Source organism: Notamacropus eugenii, chromosome 1 (genome assembly GCF_028372415.1).
Source record: "Notamacropus eugenii isolate mMacEug1 chromosome 1, mMacEug1.pri_v2, whole genome shotgun sequence".
Taxonomy (NCBI): Eukaryota; Metazoa; Chordata; class Mammalia; order Diprotodontia; family Macropodidae; genus Notamacropus; species Notamacropus eugenii.
The window spans coordinates 634,325,691-634,353,069 of record NC_092872.1 but is presented as its reverse complement, the minus strand read 5'-3'; the positions used below and the strand labels follow the sequence as shown (position 1 = coordinate 634,353,069).

Here is a 27,379-nt window from a genome sequence, read left to right as displayed (position 1 = left end):
CACTCATCATACTTCTGAACCATTTCTCACCTGAAATGCTTTCATGTACCACCATTTTCACGCATTATTTTATAATAGTTCTGAGTTTCATATTTCCATTGTTGGACTATAAATTTCAGGAAAACAAAAAGTATGTCTTATTTATATATCTAATCTCATACATAACACTATATTCTATATACATATCAGGCATTTCATAAATACTTACAAAATTCAACTGATGTATGATCAACTGTTTTAACAATATAAATTAAAAGGTAATTTTGGGAAGAAGGAGAACAAATATAGTTAATGTTAAGTGTTTGAAAATTTTTAAAATTATCTACATGGCATTTTTCTCTTCTATCCCAATAATTATATAGATAATTCAAAAATCTCATTTTAAATTTAGGTTTCTAAATTTGACCCTTTTATTTCAGAAAGAGTAATAAAGGATACTATAAGATACTGTCATGGAAGCATTAAAGATGGTTTAATGTGTTGAGTCCTGTTAATATTAAATTTCAGTGCTGGAACTTTATAAACATCAAAAAACAAGCATAAACATATTGGAGTTTCAGCATACAAAATATGTCTGCTCATGTATGATTTAAATTTACTGAGTATACAGTGCTTACCTGAACAATCCAGGGACTATTGGCAAAGGCCATGATATCTCGTTCTTCCCAAAAAAAAGCAGAATCTGATCTTTTTATCATTTCAAATTTACTAAGAAGCTTCATGGCATAAACATTCTGTGACTCTTTATGACGAACCTGTTGATTTACAAACAGCAAAATTATCATTAGTGCTTTTTTAACAAGAAATACTAATGAATTGGGCACTTAATTTGAAACGTTATTATTAATTATATTTGTTGCAAAATATGGTGCAAAACAGCCATCTAAAGAAAAATAGCATAAATTCTTAATAATGGAAAAAATGCCAAGGTACCTTTGATAAACCAATGATAAAACACCTGTCCAATGTAAACTATAAGAGCCTCATTTCATTAATGAAAACTTAACATCAATTCCATAAATTGCTGGATTAAATAAACAAAAGAAAAAATCATCACTTCAAAGGAAATATGGCTATTAACTAATAGGGATGAAGTATATTTGCAAAGTTTAAAACATGGGTATATACATTGTTTTAAATAGTTACCTTACCAGAAACTTGCTATTTCTGTAAAGAGAGGGGCAGGAGGAATAAAATAATGTATTTCTGATGAAATGGTGTTTTTCTAATATTAAACTCAATTCCTAAAGGGAAAAAAAACCTACCCAAATAAACAAAGCTTTAATCACTAATTCTTCCTCTAGGCAACTTCTACTTTTTTTTATGGAGCATAAAAATCTAAAGAAAGTTCAATGTACTTCTCATTTCCATCAGAAATAGTAGAAAAAGAAATTTTTTTTATAATGAAATTCCTGGAAAAGAAATCTAATTTGACATGCAGGGAAAGTAAAAAAGCAAGTTGGGCAGAAACTAGAGATAAAAGTAGGAGTAGGCTAAGAGATCAGCAGCTTAATAACAAATGGTTCAATTCTGCATTCCTCTCCAGTCTCCACTCATGACAGTCTGATTTCATTCCCCATCGCACCCAGAAGCCTTCTCACCCAATCCCTGCAGTTCCTCCCTCCAATTGGTCAGCTCTCTGGGAACCTCCATTTTAAGAAAAGTGCCCAGGTCTGCCATTTTTGCTCTTTTCTTCTTTCCTGGGCTGCTCAGGACTCTCTGGGCTTCTTTTCCCACAATTCCTCTGTCTAGGCCTCTTCCAAACCCCCTTATTCTTTTCAGCTTCCTTTTACTTATAGTCTTCCCTCATTAGAATGGAAGCTTCCACAAGGGCATAGGCTACTTTCCTTTTTCCTTGTATTTGTATCTCCAAAAGTTAACCCAGTGACTGGCACAAAGTAAGCACTTAACAAATGCTTACTGACTATAGGATGATAATAATAATATAGAAAATGAAAGGTTTAACTCAGGACCACTGACACAAGAAACTGCAAAAGGGTTATCCTTAAGGAGGACAGATTTGGTAACACATACACACTGTGTAATGAAATTGTGGAAACAGTACAACACATTATTACTGATTATAAAAATTAAGCATATGCTTAATATGCATAAAAAACTGGTGGGTAGATTAACATACCATAAATTCATGAACTTTGATGAACTGATGGATGACATACAAATACAGACCTCAAAATAGCCTAGAGAATATCAAAAAACTATATTGGAACCAGACCATAATAAGAGACCAACCAAATTGTTACCTACAATGCCCTGGAAATAACACTAGACTGGTTCCTAAAAAAAAAAAAAAGTTTTTAATGCAAGTCCCAAATGAAGAAATAAAAAACTTTCAAAATAGAGAAATTTGGCCAAGATCAAAATGAGGTGAAGAGAGGATAAAGTACATATTATCATTGCAGAATTGTATGAAAAATGGTTTCTTTAGTGAACCTAAAGGAGAATAAGTTCACATTCCATTTAAAAATAAAAAAGTACTAACTTTATCCATTTGTAAAATAGTCTTAGGAACATTAAATACAAAAGAATAAAAGAAGATAGAAACTTTTTCCAAGACTGTTTGTTTCTATCAGGAGTTCTTAACCTGGGATCTGTAAATTTATTTTTAAAAATATATTGATAAGTATATTTTATTTCAATAGAATTAGTTCCCTTTGCAATCTTATGCATTTTATTTTGTTCACTTATCCATAGGTTTCAGAATCCCAAAGAGGTCTATGGTACAAAAAAGATTAAGATCCCATGATATAACTGAACCCCAACAGAAAATAAGAACACAATAAAAATAACACTAGCTTTTATCTTTATAACATTTCCAATATTTGCAACATACTTTGCATACACTGCCCTATTTGATCCTCACAATTCTGTAAGGCAGTTGCTATTTTTGCCCCAATAACATAAATGAAGGAACAGAAGCCCAGAGAGATTAAAAGTGGCCCATAGTCGCACACAAAGATGATAAACATCCAAAGTTGTAATTAAATCCAGGCCTTTAAGACAGAAAGTCCCAAGAAGCTGGGGTAATGGCTCTGGACCTGGCGTAATACAGGACATATTTTTCAATATTTTTAAACTAAATTCACATAATTTAAATACTTCCGAATCCAGATTTCTGTCCTCTATTTTGTGATAAGCTGAGGTAGTCCATGAAGACACAAAGATGTAGATGAATAGTGACAGGAAGTGGGATCTGTCTAATCCATGTACATACTACATCCTGCCTACTAAAAAAAAAAGAAGGTAGAGGAAAACAAACATTTTGCCCCCCCTTTCTAAAGGAATTAAGTCACTTCCTAACCAGCTGCCTATATTGAATTCACCACTTTAGCACAGAAGGAAATAAAAAAATGCAGGTTAAATTTTATTTTATTACAAATAAAAACACTACATGGATTCTATGATGGGTTTATGAGTGGTACAATCTCCTGAATAGATTCCAACAATTATCATATATCCATAGCTAAATGCAATTTCTTTTTATTTTGTTTTAAGACATTCCTCCACTATTCTGATGTTTTCAATTCCATGAGAATTAGGGTCTAAGGCTAAGTACATGACAATAAAGATCAAAACAATCCAGCTACTATAAAAACTGCTAAATTCACAAATATTTACTCTAATACTCCTCCAGTTCTCTATTTTCAAAGCTCCAAGTGTTTCTCTTCTGAAGCAATATTAGATCACAGATGGATCAAAAAAACGGAATTATCTACGCCCTACAATTCTGCTTCCTAAAGAATTTTTTTATTTTTTTGCTATTCAGCGTTAAATTCAATCAGCCCAAAGCAAATAGTGAGTCCAGTAACCATGTAATAGTTATGCAGCTCTTTTCACTGCTATATTTCTGTATATTAAATAGAATTCTGAACTATTCCTAACTTCATTAGGGGAACTTCTGTTTGTACATTTTAGAGATCAAGCAATTAATTCTATTGTAATAATACTTACGGATGATTCATGAAACAGGGAATTTTGTTATGAAGAACAGATTAGAAATAATTCTACCTATTTACCAGCTAGCTAAACATAACCAAATAAAAGTAATTAACCAATCTAACCATTCTGAAGAGCAATTTGGAACTATTCCCAAAGGGCTATAGAAATGTGCACACCCTTTGACCCAGCAATATCACTTCTAGGGCTGTATCCCAATGAGATCATATAAATGGGAAAAGAACCCCACATGTACAAAAATATTTATAGCTGTTTTTTTGTGGTGACCAAGAACTAGAAATTGAGGGGATGCCCATCAGTTGGGGAATGGCTGAACAAGTTATGGTATATGAATGTAATATGAATGGAATAGTAATGGAATACTACTGGAATACCATGAGAAATGAGACAGGTAGACTTCAGAAAAACCTGGAAACACCTACATGAACTGATGCTGAGGAAAGTGAATAGAGCCAGGAGAACATTGTACATAGTAACTGTGCGATGACCAACTTTAAGACTTAGTTCTTCTTAGCAATGTAAGTATCTAAGACAAATTCCAAAAGACTCATGATGAAAAATGCTGTCCACATCCAGAAAAAAACACTATGGAGTCTGAATGTAGACTGAACCATATTATTTGCTCTCTCTTTTTTTTTGTTTCTTTTTTCTCATGGTTTCTCTCACTGGTTCTAATTCTTTTTTATAATATGACTAATGTGAAAACAGGTTTAACACAAATGCATATATAGAGCCTCCTACATCGAATTACACACCATCTTAGAGTAGGGTGAGGGGAGAGATGGGGAGAAAATTTGGAACTCAAAATATTATGGAAGTGAATGCTGAAAATTAAAAATAAATAAGTAAATTTATTTTTAAAAAGAGAGAGAGATGTTAGCTAAAACTTGAAGGAAGCAAGGAGGCAGAAATGAAAAGTGAGAATAAGTATACCTGGCATGGTGAAGAGCCAATGAAAATGCCCAGAGTTGGGAGATGGAGTATCTTGTGGAAGATATAGCAAGGAATCCAGTGTCACTGAATCATAAAGTATATGGGAGAGAGGGTAATAAATAAGGTATAAGAAGATGGGAAAAGTAAGAGAGAGTCAGGCTTCTCTTGCCAAAGAGAAGATATTTTATTCATTCTGAAGGTGATAACAACTGGGGTACAGAGAAGGGAAATGAACAGTCAGGTGGGCACTTTAAGATAAATTTCAAAGGTGAATGAAGAATGGACAGGAATAGAGAGGCAGGGAGATCAGTAAGCAGGTTGCAATAATTCAGGTATAAGTTGATGAGGACCTGCATCAAGGTGGTGACAATGTCAAAAGAGACAAGGGAGTATACATAAGAGATATGACAGGACTTACCAACAGATTAGAGAGATAGAGAGAGAGGGGAGAGGTTTAGAGTGAGGAGCTGAGGATTACACCTAGTTCGTGAGCCTGGGTGATTAGAAGATCTTAATTGTGAAGTTAGGGTGTTTGAGAGATCATCAATATGTATGTTGAAGTTCAATTTGATGAGGAGCTGAGGAAGAGGTAAGAAACACTGTGCACCAGGCACTGAACTCATTGAGGACAGAAGGGAAGTTGGGGTACAACAGTGACTAGAATTTTGATTGGATGGTAGATATGATTTGAGTAAACTTCAAAGGAGATGTTACTGAATGATACTGGCAGAGAGAAACCTGGAAGTGGCGATGAGGATCAGCTAGTGTTCAAACTCACCTACCCTGATCAACCAGGGAGAATAAGTAAAAGGAGGGGCAATGACCTAAAATTTGGTAGATAAGTAAATGATCAGTGTTTTGTTTCAAGACAAAAAGTAGATTCAAATTCAATCCTACTTATGGAACTTTTTGCAAAAATTACAGATAATATGAGAGACAAGTTCATTATCTGCTAAATGAACAGCAACATTTAACTTTCTTTAAAGGAAAATACACAAACCAAGGTTAAATATTTTGAAGAAGAGGTAAGAGGCAGAATGATGGTGGGCATTTGTAACATATTTGTTTTATAAAATGCTTTACCTCTGTTGGCTCATTCATTTTACAGATGTGGAAACTGAGGCTCAGTGAGGCTAAGTGACTAAATTAGATTTGGAAAATTAAGATATTTCAAGCATTTACCTCCCTCTACCAACACATGAAAGAGTAAATTTCAGCTAAAGATTTATCTTTTGGTTTCTTAGACCCATCTGAATACATTATGTTTCTCCCAGAATATATTCACTAATCCATCTTGTAATTCCCATACGCTGATGTGTTTAGGGGTGAAGAGAGAGATGGGAGATGAATAATGCTAAAAATTTCTAGTTCATTAGATCATAAACTTAAAATTGGAAGGGACCTTAGAGAAGTCATCTAGTCCATTTTCTTCATTTTACAGATAAGTAAACTGAGGCTTGGGGAGGTTAAGCAACCTATATATAACAAAGCTAGAATATGAACCTACATCTTCTATCTTCAAATCAGTGCCTTTTCTACTGAATTAAGCTTCCGTAGATACTAATGTATTTTAAATATAAATTTTTATTAACTTTCTATATTTTATATCACTTCAATTTCCCACTTTATAACTCTCCAACCAGTTTCTTCACAACTGTCCCTTACAATAAAAGGGGGGAGGGTGGGGAGGGGAGAGAAATTTTGCAAAACCAACATATTTTAGACTCTACTATTATAAGCAATATCCTACATCCACAGTTCAAGAAAAAAGCAAGGTAAAGAGCCTTCTATATTTCTTCTTTGAGGTCAAACTTGGTAATTTTGAAGAATTCAGTTCCTCTTTTTTATTTTACATTATTGTATTTAGGTAGTATACTGTTTTTTGGTTCTGCTTACTACTTAATTTTGGATCAATTCATCTAAGCCTTCACATGATATGCTATATTCATTAGTTATTTCTTGTAACACAATAGTAAGTACCAGTTTGTTCAGTCATTCCCAAATTGAAGAGAACCGACTTTGCTTCCAGTTCTTTGATACAACTAAAATACTATTGTAAATATTTTGGTTTATATAGGGCCTTTCTTTTTGTCACTGACCTCCTTGAGATATATGACTACTAGTGGAATCTATGGATCTAAAGGCATGAACATTTTAGTCACTTGCTTTACAAAACCCCAGATTGGGGGCGGAGCCAAGATGGCGGAGTAGAAAGACGCACATACACATAGCTCCGAACCCACAACCCACAGATCGGCTACAGGGGAGCAACTCACAGTGAATTCTGCACCCAGAGGCCATGGAATATTGGAGCGAGGGAGATTTCTGTTCCGGAGAGACCTGCAAACCTCTCGCGGGGGGGTCCTTCGCGCTGCGGACTGGGCGCCGGGACTGGGAGCTGAGGGCAGCCCTGCAGCAGCCTCGGCACCGAGAGGAAAAGATCCGAGCGGGCTTCGGGGACGGGATCTCCAGTGGCCACGCGGGTCCCTCCACCCACAGAGGGACCTGCAAACCTCTCGCAAAAGGTCCGTCGCGCTGCAGACGCAGAGCCCAGCCCAGCCCAGACCTGCTGCGGCCACAGCACCAAGAGAAACAGACCCGAGCAGGCTTCAGGGACGGGATCTCCAGCGGCCACACAAGTCCCTCCACCCACAGGTGACGGGGGTCGGTGAGAGAGTCTCTTTGGCGGGTCGAGAGGGGAGTGGGGTGCCCCCATGATTCGGGCCCCCCCCCCCGGGAGGTAGAAGCTGAGAGGCAGCTGCAGACAGGGGCTCCCCAAGCGGGCGGGAGCCTGGATCCATTGTGGAAGGTCTGTGCATAAACCCCCTGAGGGAACTGAGCCTGAGAGGCGGCCCTGCCCTGACCTCAGCACATGAACTTAATTCTCACACTGAATAGCAGCCCTGCCCCCGCCAAAAGCCCTAAGGCTGGGAAGCAGCATTTGAATCTCAGTCCCCAAACGCTGGCTGGGAGGACCAGGAGGTGAGGTGGGTGTGAGGAGAATACTCAGAGGTCAAGTCACTAGCTGGGGAAAATGCCCAGAAAAGGGAAAAGAAATGACTATTGAAGGCTACTTTCTTGGAGAACAGACATTTCCGCCCTTCCTTTCTGATGAGGAAGAACAATGCTTACCATCAGGCAAAGACACAGAAATCAAGGCTTCTGTGTCCCAGCCCACCCAATGGGCTCAGGCCATGGAAGAGCTCAAAAAGAATTTTGAAAATCAAGTTAGAGAGGTGGAGGAAAAACTGGGAAGAGAAATGAGAGAGATGAAAGAAAAGCATGAAAAGCAGATCAGCTCCCTGCTAAAGGAGAACCAAAAAAATGTTGAAGAAATTAACACCCTGAAAACTAGCCTAACTCAATTGGCAAAAGAGGTTCAAAAAGCCAATGAGGAGAAGAATGCTTTCAAAAGCAGAATTAGCCAAATGGAAAAGGAGATTCAAAAGCTCACTGAAGAAAATAGTTCTTTCAAAACTAGAATGGCACAGATGGACGCTAAGGACTTTGTGAGAAAGCAAGATATCACAGAACATAGTGAGAAGATTCGAAAAATGGAAGATAATGTGAAATATCTCATTGGAAAAACAACTGACCTGGAAAATAGATTCAGGAGAGACAATGTAAAAATTTTGGGACTACCTGAAAGCCATGATCAAAAGAAGAGCCTAGACATCATCTTCCATGAAATTATCAAGGAAAACTGCCCTGAGATTCTAGAACCAGAGGGCAAAATAAATATTCAAGGAATCCACAGAACACCGCATGAAAGAGATCCAAAAAGAGAAACTCCTAGGAACATTGTGGCCAAATTCCAGAATTCCCAAGTGAAGGAGAAAATATTGCAAGCAGCTAGAAACAATTCAAGTATTGTGGAAATACAATCAGGATAACACAAGATCTAGCAGCCTCTACATTAAGGGATCGAAGGGCATGGAATAGGATATTCCAGAAGTCAAAGGAACTAGGACTAAAACCAAGAATCACCTACCCAGCAAAACTGAGTATAATACTTCAGGAGAAAAAATGGTCTTTCAACGAAATAGAGGATTTTCAAATTTTCTTGATGAAAAGACCAGAGCTGAAAAGAAAATTTGACTTTCAAACACAAGAATGAAGAGAACCATGAAAAGGTGAACAGCAAAGAGAAGTCATAAGGGACTTACTAAAGTTGAACTGTTTACATTCCTACATGGAAAGACAATATTTGTAACTCTTGAAACATTTCAGTATCTGGGTACTGGGTGGGAGTACACACACACACATGCACACACGCACACATACATAGAGACAGAGTGCACAGAGTGAATTGAAGAGGATGGGATCATATCTTAAAAAAAAATGAAATCAAGCAGTGAGAGAGAAATATTGGGAGGAGAAAGGGAGAAATTGAATGGGGCAAATTATCTCTCATAAAAGAGGCAAGCAAAAGACTCATTAGTGGAGGGATAAAGAGGGGAGGTGAGAGAAAAACATGAGGTCTACTCTCATCACATTCCACTAAAGGAAAGAATAAAATGCACACTCATTTTGATAGGAAAACCTATCTCACAATACAGGAGAGTGGGGGACAAGGGCACAAGCAGGGTGGGGGGGATGATAGAGGGGAGGGCATGGGGAGGAGAATGCAATCCGAGGTCAACATTCATGGGGAGGGAAAGGATCATAAGAGAATAGAAGTAATGGGGGACAGGATAGGATGGAGGGAAATATAGTTAGTCCTATACAACACAACTATTATGGAAATCATTTGCAAAACTACACAGATTTGGCCTATATTGAATTGCTTGCTTTCCAAAGGGAAGGGGTGGAGAGGGAGGGAGCTAAAGAAGTTGGAACTCAAAGTGTTAGGATCAACTGTAATGTTCTTACCACTAGGAAATAAGAAATACAGGTTAAGGGGTAAAGAAAGCTATCTGGCCCTACAGGACAAAAGAGAAGACGGAGACAAGGGGCAGAGAGGGATGATAGAAGAGAGAGCAGATTGGTCACAGGGGCAATTAGAATGCTTGGGTCTGGGGTGGGGGGGGGGGGATAAAAGGGGAGAAAATTTGTAACCCAAAATGTTGTGAAAATAAATGTTAAAAGTTAAATAAAAAATAAAAAATAAAAAAAAACCCAGATTGCTTTCCAGAATTGATGGACCAATTCATAGTTTCATCAATAGTACATTAGTGTGCCTATCTTTCCACAACTGGCCCAATGTTACCTGTTGGCATCTTTTTTGTCAACTTCCCTGGGTATGAAGTAAAACCTCACAGTTGAGGGAGCAAGGAGGCAAAATATAGTGCTACATCAAAATTCAATACCTGCGTTCAAATCCAGCTTCATAAGTTTGACTGTGTGACCCCTAGGCAAATCAATTTGACTTCTGTCTTCCTTAGTTTCCTCACCAATAAATGGGGATAATAATAGCACCTATCACAGGGTTGCTGTGAAGATCAAATGAGATATCTGTAAAGTGTTCCTCACAATGTCTGGCACATAGAAGATCTAAATAAATGCTTGTTTCCTTCCTACTTTCTTTCTTTTGATTTTCCTTTCTCTCATTATTTGTGACTTAAAGAGTTCTTTCCTATTGTTGTTACTAGAATGAAATTCTTCTTTTGACCACTTAAATATTTGTTAGATGTTTACATATTATCAATATCAGACCATTACCTGAGGTATTTGATATAAATTTCCCCCAGTGACCATTCCTTTTCCTATTCTACATGTATCAAGTCTGTTTATGAGAAAGCTTTTTAAGTTATGTAATAAAATCTTTCTATTTTATGTTCTGCAGTTGCTTCTATTCCTTCTATTTTTTTTGTTTAAAATTTCATGCCTACTTAGAACTTGGAAAAAGTATATGACTTGCTTTTCTTTTAACTTTTTTATGATATGAACTTGAATATTCATGGTATATATTCCAACTAGCACAAACCCCCCCCCCCCCAAAGATAAACATAGAAGTAAAAAGAGACCGACTAAATTCTTACCAACTGAACTTCACCAAAAGCACCTCTTCCAATTACTTTAATAACATCAAAATCTTCTGCCTTCATCTGTAGGCATCCAATTTTTGTCACAGTTCTCTCATCTATAATGAAATGAAAAATATAGGTACTCATAAATACAAATGCCATAATTAGTAATCACAGTTGTAAAAAAAAAAAAATTCAGTCCAATGAATTGGTTTGGGCTTTCAACTAAACCTATGTGAATCAAGCTTTGAAAATTCACTATTAATGTCTTAAGGCAACATAATATTATAATTCTCTGATCCTTGGAATCATAGCCATCTTGGTCCCAGATATCTGACCTGCCACTACTCCCCAAAGTCCTCGCAGACTTGCCACCTATCTATTATCTTCCCTGTTAGAACTTATGTATTACTAAAACTTTAGATCTGCTAGGAATTTAACAAGGACGTAAGACCTCTTTTACACATTTGTGAATCCCTAACTTAGAATATGAGCTACTTGAAAGCAACTTGTCTCAACTTTCTGTTTGTATCTCAAGCACTTAATACAGTGCTTATCACATAGTAAACACATAAAAACAATATTCATAAAATAAACATATGCAACAGATAAAAATATTTTACATACTAAATATATCACTGTTTTCACCTTTATTTCAGATAACTTCAAACAAAACTGATTACAAAAGGAGTTTTTTTGCAATTAAATTAGAGTAAAAGATAGTTTATCTACAGTTTTATCAATATGGAGTGGTCTATCAAAATCTGGTCTTGGTTTGACTAATAGAATGATAGCTAATGTGATGGTAGTACATAATGATGACTCTTAAGGATATACTATGAGATCCTAGAGCATTTATTTTGAATAACCACAAAAAGAATATTAGTGTAATTGCAAGCTTCTCTCTGAGATAGTAAGACAGGGGATCAAATCTTAATGCTGACACATACTGGCTGTATGGCTCTGGACATTGCTCTAGGCAATTTACTAATAACAGTCCTTGCAGGGAAGATATCAGCCTGAACTGACAAAATGTGTTTACTCATCTGAGAGGTCTCTATATCAACAAAATCACAGGGGCATTCACTATCTCTAGTTTTACTAAGTTCATTACATATATTGGAATTATAATCCTTTGCAAACCACTAACTACATAGTCTATATAATAATACTATCTCCCTGGTTATCTGACTAATTAGAACATTAATCAGTACTACTTATATGTTTAAAAACCTTTTATTACAAGTGATTTTTTTTTTTATTGTGTACCTGTTACGCTGATTTTAAAAAACTACTCACCTTCATTCTTAACACCCTTTGATATATCTATATCCCTGAAAGCTGCTACCAATACCACTAAATATATAGTAGACAACATCATTTACATGGCAAAGGCATTATAATATTCATTTTTATTAATATTTCAAAGGAAGGTTTACACATTACTGATGAATCCATAACAACTCAGCAAGTATGCTGCTTAACCAAGAAAAATATTACAGTCAAAAAATAAAAACAATTTTCTCTCCAGAGTTCTTTTAATAACTCATAATGGCATGTGTATAAGTGTAAGTGACTTCCTCCCCCCCTTTAAATGTAAGTTTCCTCATCTCTAAAATGAAGGGGTTGTATCAGACAACTTCTAAAGTCTTTTTTGGTTCTGAATCTATGATCTAATTAACTGAGAAGTAATTATTCTCTACACCCTGTCAATGTTTGTTAAATTTCTAGGAATTCCAATTAGAAATATAACTGTGCATTGTTTTATCCTAAAATTAAAGGATCCATAGTTCTAACAAAATTCTAATTAAAATACCATTACAATCTCAAGGCATTTTTATGACTCCTTCGAAATAGCCATAGATGTGGCTGTATAAATGATAAAAAAAAAAAAAGTTTAATGAAACTTACATCTAATTAAGAAATTGTCTATATTCTTGTTTTTCCTCATAGCAGGAAAATTCAGATCAAAGTACAAGGAAGTCATACCATCCTGTTAAGAAAAAAAAAAGAAAAGATGGTTAAATTTTCAAAATTCTAAAAACATTTGGCTTCAATCTTTAAACTTTAGTCAGTTTTATAGATTTTTAATGTGACACTTTAAGCAACCTATGATTTTATTCATGTGTATACAAACTCTACAAACATAAATTACAATTCCATCTAAAAGACTTACAGGTTGCTTCAACCAAAAAACCTAGCTGATGGCCAATTTTCTGGTTTTCTGGCTTTCTACATTTAGTATGTTCATTTTACTTGTCCATTTATTTGGAGTTAATTCTGAGTCTTTCTTCAAGCTCACTCACCATGATCACCACAGTCAGCAAGCTGCTGTCATAGCTTTTAAAAAAAAACCTAACCTCCATGACAGAATACTAATCACAGGACTCTTGCACATCTAAATAGCAAGATCATTTATATTAGCAGGCAGTTAAAATTCATTTTTAATAAGATTAACAGCTTGACAAAATAGTTGTTATTATATCCAAACTTCATCTAAAAAAGGAAGGTTATTGCTATATGAAATGCAGTATGATGTAAGTAGATTAAGAAATAATCAACTTTTAACACAGGAAGAACAAGTTTCAATTTCTCATCTCTGACACACACTAGATGTGTGACTCTAGGCTAGTCATATAACTTCTCAGTGTCCCAGGCAATTTTCCAAGACTATAAATTGCAAAGAAGATGCTAAGCTGCTCAGCATCTGACAGTTATAACTGATAAAATTGCAGGCCCCAATAAAAAGAATTTATCATGTTCATTATGTGTCAAAACTTAGTACCAGGTTTTAAGTTTTAAATACTGGGAACACAAATACAAGGAAACCAAATAACCTTTATCTTCAAGGAAATTATATTCTAATAGGGAAATGATGACCACAGTGGTGTTTGTAAGAGTGAAAAAAAAAAGCATAGGACAATATATGCAGGAATGATATTGTTAATTTTACTATCCTTCTTAGAGTTAAGGGACAGGGGGAGCATAGAGGGGAAGAAGAATCATGAAGAAGGCATGAAAGTGGCATTATGGTCAAGATAAAACAAACGTTCACCTGAGCCCCAGGGTCAAAGAAACATTTTGACATTACTTTATTCCCCCCAGAGCTGTGATTTTCTCCCCTTAGAGAGCCCTGGGTGAGTCAACCTCCCTCTACCAAAATGAAGCTCAGATTCCAGTCCCAGAGCTACAACTTTGAATCTTAACTGGTTTGCCCGGATCACAGTCATTATGGATCAGAGGCTGAACTTGAACCTAAATTATTCAGACTCCACTGACCAGGTATTCAACCACTATAGCACACTGCATGCCTCTCACACTGCCTTACCCATATTAAAAATATAATTCATTTTAATAAATATATATATATATGGACCTACCAGGTATATTGCACTGTGCTAGGTACAGCAGACAGTAAAAATGGGAAGATACAATATAACTTTAATACACTTTGCTCCATGCAAAAATAATCTCTTTTTTAAAAAAAATACTCTCTTTCATATACTTGTTAGTATCAATTTTTAGACCCTTCTCCAGCAAGGAATTTTCCATGCATAAGTTAAGATCATAGTGTATTTCTGTTTCTGTATGTCCCTAAAAAAGTGTTGCTTGCTGGGCCTTGCTGTCAAGCTGCCTCAAATCTGGGACACCTAAGGTTCTGATGGTGATGAATACAACACCAAGTGGTGACAAATGCTTCTCCAGCAATATCTTCTCAAGCCTTCCTGTTTCTCCTGGATGTGCTTAAGTCAAAAAGGTGCAGCATCCTGGCAAACCTCATTGGTGTCATCAAAAGAGCCATAATTATTTTAATTGAAAATCAACAGAAGTGGGATGGAGATTGCAGAAGTCTTTCCCTCACTATGTGATCTGTAGACCAAAAGTGTTTGAAAAGCCACTTATTTAGATCATTCAAAAAAGATGAAGATATCTTAAATTGTGATTACTCTGCATATGTGTATACGTGTCAATATAGTGCCTACTTACACATGCAAACATTGTTTCTCACATAGAATAAGCTCACTGAGGTTGCATAATCAGTGTTTAATAAATGTTTCCTGATAGAAATGATTGAAGATTCCCTGATTCAACCACAGAGGCAACTTTGTTCAGTAATCTTCTTATAATCATTAAGTAAGACACAAAACAGGGAAATTATCAACAAAGGAGTATACTGCTATCAAAACCTTGCAGAAACCAAATAGCAAAGAGCCTCTAAACAGATGCTCCAGCTCTTGCTTGTTGTGACTGACAATGTTCGGATTGCCTTCATCTCCAAGTACTACAAAGACTACTCAATGGGATTCAATAATCCTCAAAAAAGAAAGAACTTAACAAGTCATCTAGGAAAAACTAAGTTATCAAAGAATGCCTACTAAAAATATGACAAAATTTGTATGAGTAACTCATGTGGGTTAGTCAATTAGTACTTAGATATTTAGCTGTACATGGATAACAAGCTAGGTCTAGAACAACAGGTAGAAGACAGAGAATACTAGGTGATATTGGAGAAACTGTGTGACACTTTAGACAAACTCAAGCTGCTCCCTGACAGAAACTCTTTTTTAAACACTAGAATTCTTCCAGTGGTGTAATATAATATAGCAAATCACAAAAGACAACAATTTCCCAAAATCTGCTGCACGAGGAGGTAAAGAAAGGCCTCCAGCACAATGAGGGATTAAAGCACGATTCAAAGTTTAACTTCCTTAGAAACAAAATATATGTCCCCATACTCAAGTGTGTTCTGTACTATATTTACATATGCCCCCCCAAATAATTTAAGTGCATTTTTTCCTTATAACTATGACTAATTCTCTTTCTTCTAAACGAAATCCAACTTTCTTTGCTTCTATAGTCAATCAGCTGCTGAAACTATCAATCTTACCTCCCCATACTTCCCCATTTATTCCCTATTTGTCAATCTTAATCCACCACTAGTGCTTAAATCAAAGCCAAGATTAATGCATAATATAATCCTAAATGGTCTTACTGCCTCTAGTCTCAAACCACTTCCAACTCTTCCTTTTTACCTAATACCAGATGAAGCCTTACCTTACACAAGGATATATGGTCATGTCACTCTAACACATAAAACCCTTCAATGGCTTCCTGTTGCCTACTAAATACACAAATCTGCCCTTCAAGAGCCTTTATGATTTGGTAGTCTACCTTTATAGCTGCCAGGAATGCCTTCTTTTCTACCCCTCTCATCTTGACCTTTTGAAATTCTATCTTTCAAAATCCATGGTGAATACTACTATGAAGCCTTATCATTCTTTGCTTATCATTCACTCTCACTTCAAGTTGGAAATGTTCTTTCCTTCTACAGACCTCTCGGTAGCGATTTTCAATTGCATCTTTTAAGTATTTGAGTAAGTGTGATCTCCTTGAGTACATATTTCTCCTTCAAGTCTAGTATAATACTTTGCAGGTAACAGGCATGAGACCAACCCCCCATGCATATGCGTGTACATATATACATATATATGTGTATATACATATATATGTGTGTGTGTGGAGAGAGGGAGGGAAGGACAGAGAAGGGAGGAGAGAGAGAGTGGGGAGAGAGAGAGAGAACTGTTCATCTCAACCTTTTATTCTCAAGGTTATTATCTTTTTATAGTCACGGATCTCTTTGGAAGTGTGGTGAAGAATATGGATCCCTTCTAAGAATTATGTTTTTAAATTCATAACAAAAAATACAGAGGAATAGAAAGGAAATCAATTATATTGAAATTAAAATGCAATTTTTCCCCATTCAATATCACAGACCTCAGGTCTGTGTTAAGAATCCCAGTTAAAATCCTTCAAGGTGCTATCTTATTTACAAAGCCTTCCATAATCCTCCCAGGGCCTTTATGTGGATTTTTCCCTTGTTCATTACACTTTACCTAATATTATATTTATATTTATCTGTCTACATGCTATATCCCTTTTCCCATTCTTCCCAATAGTCTCAAGATCTTTAAGAGTCGGGATTATATTCTCCAATTGATAAATAATGGACAAAAGATATGAATAGGCAGTTTTCAGAGGAAGAGATTAGAGCTATTTATAGTCAAATGAAAAAATGCTTATATCACTCTTGATTAGAGAGATGCAAATCAAAATAACTCTGAGGTACCACATCATGCCTATCAGATTGGCTAACATTACAAAACAGGAAAAGGATAAGTGCTGGAGAAGATATGGGAAAATTGGAATACTGATGCATTGTAGGTGGATGTGAACTGATCCAACATTCTGGAGAGCAATTTGAAATTATGCCCAAAGGGCTATAAAAATGTACGTACCCTTTGACTCAGCAATATCACTTATAGGGCTGTATGCCAAAGAGATCATACAAATGGGAAAAGGACCCACATGCACAAAAATATTTATAGCAGCTCTTTTTGTGGCAGCCAAGAATTGGAAATTGAAGGGATGCCCATCAGTTGGGGAATGGCTGAACAAATTGTGGTATACGAATGTAATGGAATACTATTTGAATACTGTAAGAAATGATGAGCAGGCAGATGTCAGAAAAATCTGTAAAGACTTAAATGAACTGATGCTGAGTGAAGTAAGCAGAACCAGGAGAACACTGTACACAGTAACATTGTGTGATAACTAACTCTGATATCTTTCTCGTGGTTTTTCTCATTGGTTCTCATTCTTCTTTACAACATGACTAATGTGAAAATGTTTAATATGAACATGTATTATAGCCTATATCAGATTGCACACCATCTTGGGGAGGGGGGAGAAAGAAGGGAGAAAATTTAGAACTCAAAATTTTATAGAAGTGAATGTTAAAAACAAAAATAAATAAATAACAATAATTTTTAAAAGAGTGGGGATTACAGTTTTTCATCTTTGTGATCTTTTTATATTTCCACCCCCAGCCCAAAACACAGAGCCTTATAAATAGTTGGCTGTTAAATATTTGTTCAATTAAATAACACTCCCATCTACTTTTTCTGATGTCCTTTTTCATCAGTATAAAATCTCTTTAGATAGGGTATGAATATAGATAGGGTATAAATGACCCACTATAAGATGCTCTTTTAGACATATCAAACTGGGTATCTTAAATTCACTATGTTCAAAATCGAACTTTCTTCTTAAATTCTCCCTTCTTCCAAATTTCCATATTACTGTTGAAAGCACTGCCATACTCCTGGTCCTGAAGAACTCACAGTCATCCTTGTCTCCTCACTCACATCAATCCCACATATATCACTTGTCAACATTGCCATTCCTACCTTCACAACATCTTGTGTATATCCCATTCTCTCCCGTCATATCTATCCCACTACCCATCGTACCATCACTCACTTGACTATTACAATAGCCTTCTAATAGGCTCTCTGCTTAATTCTTTTGTCATGTGCAGTACTGATGATGTTAATCTCATACTCAATAAACTCCAGTAGTTCCATTCTTTCCTTCAGAATCAAATATAGAATATTCTGTTCGGCAATTAAAGTTCTTCACAATCAGACACCTTTGTATCGTTCCAGTTTTCTTACATTTTACTCTTCTTTATAGGATTCAAGTACACAAGTCTACTTATTCTTCATATATGACTTTTCATCTATTGAGGCTCTACAACTGTGCATTATTCATGCCTGGAATGATTTTCCTTCCTACCCTCCCTATCTTCTTCAAGATTCGATTCAAATTTCACCAACTATACAAGGTCTTTCCCAGTCCCTCCAGCTGATAAAGCCTTCCCTCTAAAATTACATCTATATTTTTGCCTGTCTTTGTATGCTTGGCATTTGGCTAAATATATACTTAACACTTACTTGCTGATAAACTGAAGTCATCTCTTGCACAACACAAATATAAAATGTTTTGTAAACTATAGTTCACATGCTAATGCCAATACAATTAAATCTCAGAAACAAATGAAGCTATTTTTACAAATTTAACAATTAACCTTAATTAATTTCATTTATATGTGCGTATTTTTTTCTAAATAACAAGGCACTGATTAACAGATAAGTATAACTAGGGAAACAACATTCAGGAAAACAGTTGTCCCATAGCGAAATATTTTAAGATTCTAGAAATGACTGAAAATAATTTCATTTCTGATTGGATTTAATGCAGTCCTTATATTTTAAGGTTAATAATTACTTAAAAAAAAAAAAGCCTAAGTAGTAAATTTTTTCCTGGAAAAGCCATTGTTTTCCAGTGAATTTCAGAGAAAACTTTATCACCTATGCATTAAATAAAAATTCAACAACAATCTCATATGGGGATAACACCTTATCAGCCACATTAAAAACCTTTTTGGATGATGTTTCTGAATTAGAATTCTTTTCCAGCAAAATCATTCCTGGTTGCTATTATGATGTCTTGAGATAACACTGACTCTTTAGTCGTTCATGATTTTTCTGTATTAAAGTGAGTAATGAATGAATGATGATGACGATAATGATAACTAACATTTATCTAGCACTTAGTATGTGCCAAAGTAATTGGTGGGGCAGTGGATAGAGTGAACAAGGCTAAAATCTGGAAGAGTAATCTTCCTGAGTTCAAATCTAGTCTCAGACACTTACTGTGTGATCTTAGGCAAGTCACTTAACCCTGTTTACCTCAATTCCTCATCTGTAAAATGAGCTGGAGAAGAAAACAGCAAACTACTCCAATGGCTTTGCCAAGAAAACTCCAAATGGAATCATGACTGAAACAAATGAACTACTATGCATTATAAACTTTAATAAGTGCTTTACAATTATTATCTTATTTGATCCTCACAATAATTCTGGGAGATAGATGGCATCATTATCCTCATTTTATTTTTTTAATAAATTAATTTATTTTTCATTTTCAACAAAATTACTTCTTAAAGGAGAAGATGACTCACCTCCTGAAAGATGTTACAACTAAAAGGGCTAAGAAAGCCCAAGTCATTCCCTGGCTGGCCACAAGATCTCTATGTGTACATTTTTTTTTTTATATTTTTTTAGATTCTGACATTCATTTTCACAAAATTTTGAGTTCCAATTTTTCTCCCTATCTCTCCCCTCCCACTCCCCATAATGCCTTGCATTCTGATTACCCCTTCCCTCAATATACCCTCCCTTCTATCACATCCCATCTTTCCCTTATCCCCATCTTCTCTCTTTTCTTGTGGGGCAAGATAAATTTCTATACCCCATTATCTATGTTTTTTATTTCCCAGTTATATGCAATAATAATTCTCAACATTTGTTTCTAATACTTTGAATTCCCACTTCTCTCCCTCTCTCCTTCCCTACCCATCCCCTCTGAGAAGGCAAGCAATTCAATACAGGCTACATATGTGTCATTTTGCAAAAGACTTCCATAATAATCATGCTGTGAAATACTAACTATAATACCCTCTATCCTACCCTGTCCCCCTCTTTTTTTAATTCTCTCATTTGATCTTGTCCCTTCCCAAAAGTGTTTACTTTTAGTTATTCCCTTCTCCCATTTGCCCTTCCTTCTATCATCCCACTCAACCCACTTGTCCCCTCCTCCCCTACTTTCCTGTAGTATAAGATAGATTTTCATACCAAATTTAGTGAACATGTCATTCCCTCCTTAAGCCATATGTGAAAAGAGTAAGCTTCATTTTTCCCCTCTCATCTTCTCCCTTTTCCCCTCCACTGAACAGGATTTTTCTTATCTCTTTCATGAGTTATAGCCTGCCCCATTCCATTTCTCCCTTTCTCCTCCCAGTATTTTCCTCCCTCACCTTTTAATTTTTATTTTATTATTCTTTTTAATGGATATCATCTCTTTTGATTCAACTCAACCTGTACTGTCTGTCCATACACACACACGCACACACGCGTATGTGTGTGTGTGTATAATCCATCTACCTACCCAAATACTGAGAAAAGTCTCAAGAGTTACAAATATTATCTTTCCATGGAGGAATGTAAACAGTTCAGCTTTAGAAAGTCTTTTATGATTTCACTTTCCTGTTTACCTTTTCATGCTTCTCTTGATTCTTATGTTTGAAAGTCAAATTTTCTATTCAGTTCTGGTCTTTTCATCATGAATGCTTGAAATTCCCCTATATCATTGAATGACCATTTATTCCCTTGAAGTATTGTCCTCAGTTTTTCTGGATAGATGATTCTTGGTTTTAATCCCAGTTCCTTTGACTTCTGGAATATCTCATTCCAAGCCCTTTGATCCCTTAATGTAGAAGCTGCCAGATCCTGTGTTATCCTGACTGCATTTCCACAATACTAGAACTGTTTCTTTCTAGCTGCTTGCAGCATTTTCTCCTTGACCTGGGAACTCTGAAATTTGATGATCAGTGGATTCTTTTAATATTTATTTTGCCCTCTGGTTCTATAATATCAGGGCAGTTTACCTGGATAATTTCAGGGAATATAATGTCTAGGCTCTTTTTCCGATCATGGCTTTCAGGTAGTCCCATAATTTTTAAGTTGTCTCTATTTTCCATGATCTATTTTCCAGGTCAGTCATTTTTCTTATGAGATGTTTCATGTTACCTTCTATTTTTTCAAACTTTTGGTTTTGTTTTCTAACTTCTTGGTTTATCTCATATTCATTAGCTTCCCTGAACTGTATTCTCTCTTTTAAAGAACTATTTTGTTCAGTGAGATTTTGAACCTTGTTTTCCATTTGGCTAATTCTGCTTTTTTTTTTTTTTTTTAATTAATTTTTTAATTTTTTTTAATGTTTAACAATCACTGCCATACAATTGCGATTTTATCCCTCCCCACCCACCCCCCACTACCTCCCTCCCTCCCCACGACTGCATACAATTCTGTATAGATTCTACATAAACTTTCCTATTGAGTATATTTTCACTATCGTTATGCTGTGTAGTCAGACTAAGATAAATGAAAGAATCCGTATAACAAATCAGAACATGATACACAAACAGATACACATACACAAACATGATCTGCTACATTATGTGAGTGACTTCCATATTTCTCTCTCTGAGTGTGGAAGGCTTTTTGCCTTGAGGTCCACCATTGGGATTTTTTTTTTTTTCAGAAGTTCTTGTGTTATTACAAAAATCTAAGTCTACCAGAAAAAACTCTCACACACTGTGGTTGTTGCTGTGCATAAAGTTCTCCTGGTTCTGCTCCTTTCACTCAGCATCAGGTCATATAAGTCCTTCCAGGCCTCTCTGAAGTCTTCTTGTTCATCATTTCTTATGGCACAATAGTACTCCATTACATTCATATACCATAATTTATTCAGCCATTCCCCAATTGATGGACATCCCCTTGACTTCCAGTTTTTGGCAACTACATAGAGTGCTGCTATAAATATTTTTGTACATGTGGGACCCTTTCCCATTTTTATGATCTCTTGGGGATATAGTCCTAGTAGCGATATTGCTGGGTCAAAGGGTATGCACATTTTTGTAGCCCTTTGGGCATAGTTCCAAATTGCTCTCCAGAATGGTTGGATGCGCTCACAGCTCCACCAACAATGAATTAGTGTTCCAACTCTCCCACATCCTCTCCAGCATTTATCATTTTCTTGTTCTGTCATGTTTGCCAATCTTATAGGTGTGATGTGGTACCTCAGAGTTGTTTTGATTTGCATCTCTCTAACCAATAGTGATTTAGAGCATTTTTTCATATGATTATAGATAGCTTTAATTTCTTCCTCTGAAAATTGCCTGTTCATATCCTTTGACCATTTATCAATTGGGGAATGACTTGTATGATTATACATTTGGGTCAGTTCTCTATATATTCTAGAAATGAGGCCTTTATCCCCGAGCTTAGCTGTAAAAATTTTTTCCCAATTTACTACATCCCTCCGGATTTTGGTTGCATTGGGTTTGGTTGTGCAAAAACTTCTCAGTTTAATGTACTCAAAGTTATCCATTTTGCATTTCATAATGCATTCTATCTCTTCTTTAGTAAAGAATTCTTCCCTTCTCCATAGATCTGATAAATACACTATTCCTTGCTTCTCCAGTTTATTCATGGTATCAATCTTTATACCTAAATCATGTACCCATTTGGACTTTATTCTCTAATTCTGCTTTTTAAAGCCTCCTCCTCACTGGCTTTTTAGACCTCTTTTTCCAGTTGAGTTAGCCTCTTTTTAAAGGTGTTATCTTCCTCAGCATTTTTTTGGTTCTCCTTTAGCAGGCTGCTGACACACTTTTTCAAGCTCTTCTATGGCCTGAGCCCATTTCATATTCATTTTCGGGGTACTGGAGGCAGAGGCCTTGACTTCGTCTGACAGTATGCTGTGTTCTTCCTCATCCAAAAGAATGGAAGGAGACACCTGTTCACCAAGAAAGTAATCTTCTATGGTCTTATATTTTTTTCCCTTTTCTGAGCATTTTCCCAGCCAGTTACAACTTCTGAATCCTTTGTCAAGAGGAGGGTCCTAGTGCTTCTCCTCTCCCCAGTACAAGGCTGAGATTAAAATCAGCTGCTCAATGCCCCAGGGCTTTGGATGGGAGCTGGGCCGCCACTGAGGGCTGAGGTTTAGATCAGCTGCTCAATTCTGCCAGAGGCTTTAAGTTGAGCTATCTGGACAACAGACCCAGGCTGCTTCCATGTAGCTGCCTGCTGCTGCTGCTGCCACTGCCACCACCTCTGCTGCTGCCTGGGACCCCGCTCCCTTCTCACCCAGATGGAAAAGCCCTCCCACACTGACCTTTGGAGCTATCTTTGTCACTTGTGGGTTGAGGGATCTGGGACCCTCCCTGCTGGGAATTCTGCTCCACATGTCTGTTCAGATTCTCTTCCTCCCAGTGCTGCACAGCCAGGGAGTGGGCTCCACTTGGCTCAGCATCCCGTGAGATAGACCCTTCCTGTCAGCCTTCCAAGTTACCCTTGGCTGGAAATCTCTTTCATTCTGTTGTTCTGTGGCTTCTGCTGCTCTAGAATTTGTTGAGTCATTTTTTAGAGGTACTCTGTGGACTGTGGGGGAAGCGCTAGAGTATATGCGTCTTTCTGCTCCACCATCTTCATTATCCTCATTTTAAGGATGAGAAAACTTGGGCAAACAGAGGTCAAGTGATTCGCCCAGGATCATACAGTTAGTGTCTGAGGCCATATTTGAATTCAGGCCTTCCTAATCCCAAGTCCAGCACTTTATCTACTGCATCACATGGCAGGCTCTAAAGAGAAGAAAGGGCATTGGATTTAGAGACCAAGAAGCTCTGTCACTTAACTTTTGGATGTAGTTTCTTTAACCATAATACAAGAGTTGAATTTGATGTTCAGTAAAGCCCTATTAGCTGTAAATATTTGTTGCTATCATGGTACCTGAGATATAAATAACATTCCCAAGCTGTGGTTCTATCTCATAAATAAGTCATTTTAAAAGAAATATTTCCTGCTTTAAAATTTTAAACTTCTTTTGATTACAAATTATGATTAATATTTTGGTCACCTGAAGAAATGGTGAAATAAATTTTGGGTCTTTATATTGGGAAGTAGTACAGGATAGTGGAAAGGCGCTGGATTTGGAATCAGAGGCCTGATGTTCAAATCAGGGTTCTGTTATAGTCTATACGACATTAGAAGAGTTTTTTTTTCCCTTTCTACAGGCCTCAGTTACCTCATCTATAAAATAAAGGAACTGGACTAGGTAAGTGTTTATACCTCTAAATTCTATGATATGATTTTACAATTTAAAACTATGATATAATAAACAATGACATTTTTCTTTTCTCAGTTCTTCCAAAGTAAAAGCCACCTGGGAAAAACATTAAGAAAAATGAAGAAAAAAACATATACTTGCTTCTCACCAACATAAATGATATTGTACCTTGCATCGTACAGATTAATCTCCTTTACTATACAATCACTTAGCCCACTTTCTATTTAATTAAATATAATGATAGTACCCTGACTTGCTTATCTTAAGTTCTAGGTATACAAAACCTAAATAAAAACAGTTATAAAGGCATACTCCTGGCTCAGTCAACACCATAAATAATCTTATAATGAATACTTATTGGATACTTATTAGGACAGAATTTATTTATAGAAGAATTTCTGAGACTTAAATGGAAGGTAACATTGTCCTACTGTTAAATCAAAGACTATAGACACCCTCAGAGCACTATAAAAGAAAAAAGTAACATGTGTTCCATTAATTTAAAAAAATTCTTCCAATTAAACTAATTGCTAATATTGGTTAAAAGTGTAGAAGCTCAAATAAATGGAGAAAATTAGTTTGTTTTTTTTAATTCAAAGCAACAACATAACTAAATGCATAAGCATTAAAGAGAATTTACAAGATAAGAATGATTATGGCATGTTTTAATATAATTCTGTATGCAAAGATTGTATGGAAGCATTACAGATAAACCATGCTAGAATCAGAACACCAGGATGTCCCACTTATAAGCTTGGACAAAGTCATAAACTTAGTTCTGAGGGTTTCTTTTATAAAATGATAGAAATAAATACTTGCATTACGTTTCTCAAAAGGCTGTTGTAAGTACTTGGTTAAAACTTAAAGCAGTTTAGAAATGTAAGCTGTTAATATTATTTCTCACTAACATGCAACTGACCATGGGTTTGTAAAGCCTACATCAGGAAATCACAAGTAATGTCAAACTCTACACCAGGGGTTCTTGGTTTCCTTTGTAATCCTAAGTAGTATATCACATCTTCTACTGGAAACCTTTCCCAATCCCTCTTAATTCTAGTTGTTTCCTGATGGGGCAGCTAGGTGATGCAGTGAATGGAGCACCAGTGCAAGAGTCAGGAGGACCCAAGTTCAAATCTCACCTCAGACACTTGAACCTCACTAGCTGTGTGACCTTGGGCAAGTCACTTAACCCCAACTGTCTCATTCTGGGTCATCTCCAGTCATCCTGATGAACATCTGGTCACTGAATTCAGATGGCTCTGGAGGAGAAGTGAGACTGGTGACCTGCACAGCCCTCCCTCACTCAAAACAAAGTCAATTGCAAGTCATGTCATTATTTCTTTGATGGCATGGTCTTCTTCAGTAACACAGGATGAACACACAGACAGTTGCTTCCTGGTGTTAATTATGCTTTTTTGTGTGTATCTGTTTCTAGTCTGCCCCATATTATGAGCTGCTGGCGGGCAAGGACTATCCTTTGATTTTATATCCTCAGTGTCTGACACATAGTTGTTTTTGCTGTTTAGTTGTTTTCAATCATGTCACTCTTCATAATCCCATTTGGGGTTTCTTGGAAAATATACTGAAGTGGTTTGCCATTTCCTTTTCCAGCTCATTTTACAGAAGAAACTGAGGCAGAGTTAAGTGACTTGCCCAGAGTCACACAGCTAGTAAGTGTCTGAGGCCAGATTTGAACTCAGGAAGATGAGTATTCCTGATTACAGGCCCAGCACTCTATCCACTGTGCCACCTATCTATATGGGAAGATTGGAGAATTCTAATTCTAATTCAAACATTTATTAAGTTCATACAAAGTGCTGCAAAGCACTGGGAATACAAAGATAAAAACTGCAAAAGTCTATCTCTGAGGACTTAGATTTTCTGTTTGAGTGGACAGAATTTATAAATAGTTGCCCTTAATGTGGAATTCTTCTACCTGAACTGTCAATATGGAAGAATAGCAACACCTTTGAAAATTATGCCAAGTATCCTGACTTTACTCTATTGATTTTTGCTCAGATGGGCAGAAATGTAATTTTTTTCCCTCTTTCAATTTTATTTTATTTTCAAATTGAAATTCTCTCCTCCCACCCACTGAGAAGGCAAGAAATACAAATCCCGTTTCAAATGAAGTCACTGAAACCAAATTTCCAAATTAGCAATGTCCGAGAAAAACAATAAAGAAAAATAAAGTAAAAAACCCTTCAATCTGCACTTATATTGAGTGCACTCATCATTTTTAAACAATGATAATGAGCAGAAGCATCTTCTTCAGGCTTTAGGAACATATAAGTAACTACTATTAGTCATTTTGACAAGTTATTGCAATACATTCACTTTATGGATAGGAAAACTGAAGCACTAAAAAGAAAATTAATGTGGATACATTCACTCTTCACTTAAGGCAAAAATTAGCATTCAATGCTGGATTTCTGGTCTATTGCTTGGATGAGTCAAGATCTTTCATATTTTTTAAAAAAGAAAAAGTAAAGTTTGCCCATATGGTTTCCCACCCACAAAACCCTTAATACAGAAAATCATTTTTTCTTCAAGTGTGGTTAAATTCTGGTCTCATTTGTAAACTGGTACTGTATGTACTAAGATTTTCAGTGTTGTTTATTTTCATTATGAGTCCGTATGTTCATGATTTTGAAATTATAGTTATATAAAAGAGAATAAAAAGTTACTTACAAAATGCAATAACTGCTCACATGTAATTTATTGATTGATAAGTCTTCCTGCTCCTCTACAATGCTTCTGATGGGAATGTACATGATTTACCCTTTTGCTGTACCACCAACTGAATCTATGCCCTGGGGGAAATTCTGTACCTCATCTTGCAGCCTGTATAATTAAGCCAGTATTGATTGATACCTAAATCAGTTTTATGACCACTAATTAAGCATTATTTG

General features: G+C 36.1%; 1 protein-coding gene across 4 annotated transcripts in view; it reads right to left on the bottom strand.

Annotated features, from left to right (window-relative positions):
* Window positions 1-27,379, bottom strand: part of ROCK2 (Rho associated coiled-coil containing protein kinase 2) — a 187,206-nt gene that overhangs the window by 86,372 nt on the left and 73,455 nt on the right. For all 4 annotated transcript variants that reach the window (XM_072635358.1, XM_072635359.1, XM_072635356.1 and 1 more), the window contains exons 2-4: window positions 12,789-12,870; window positions 10,893-10,993; window positions 618-755 (exon numbers count right to left, since the gene is read on the bottom strand). In XM_072635358.1, coding sequence (XP_072491459.1) covers window positions 618-755; window positions 10,893-10,993; window positions 12,789-12,870 — 321 coding nt within the window. The remainder of the gene's footprint in view (window positions 1-617; window positions 756-10,892; window positions 10,994-12,788; window positions 12,871-27,379) is intronic.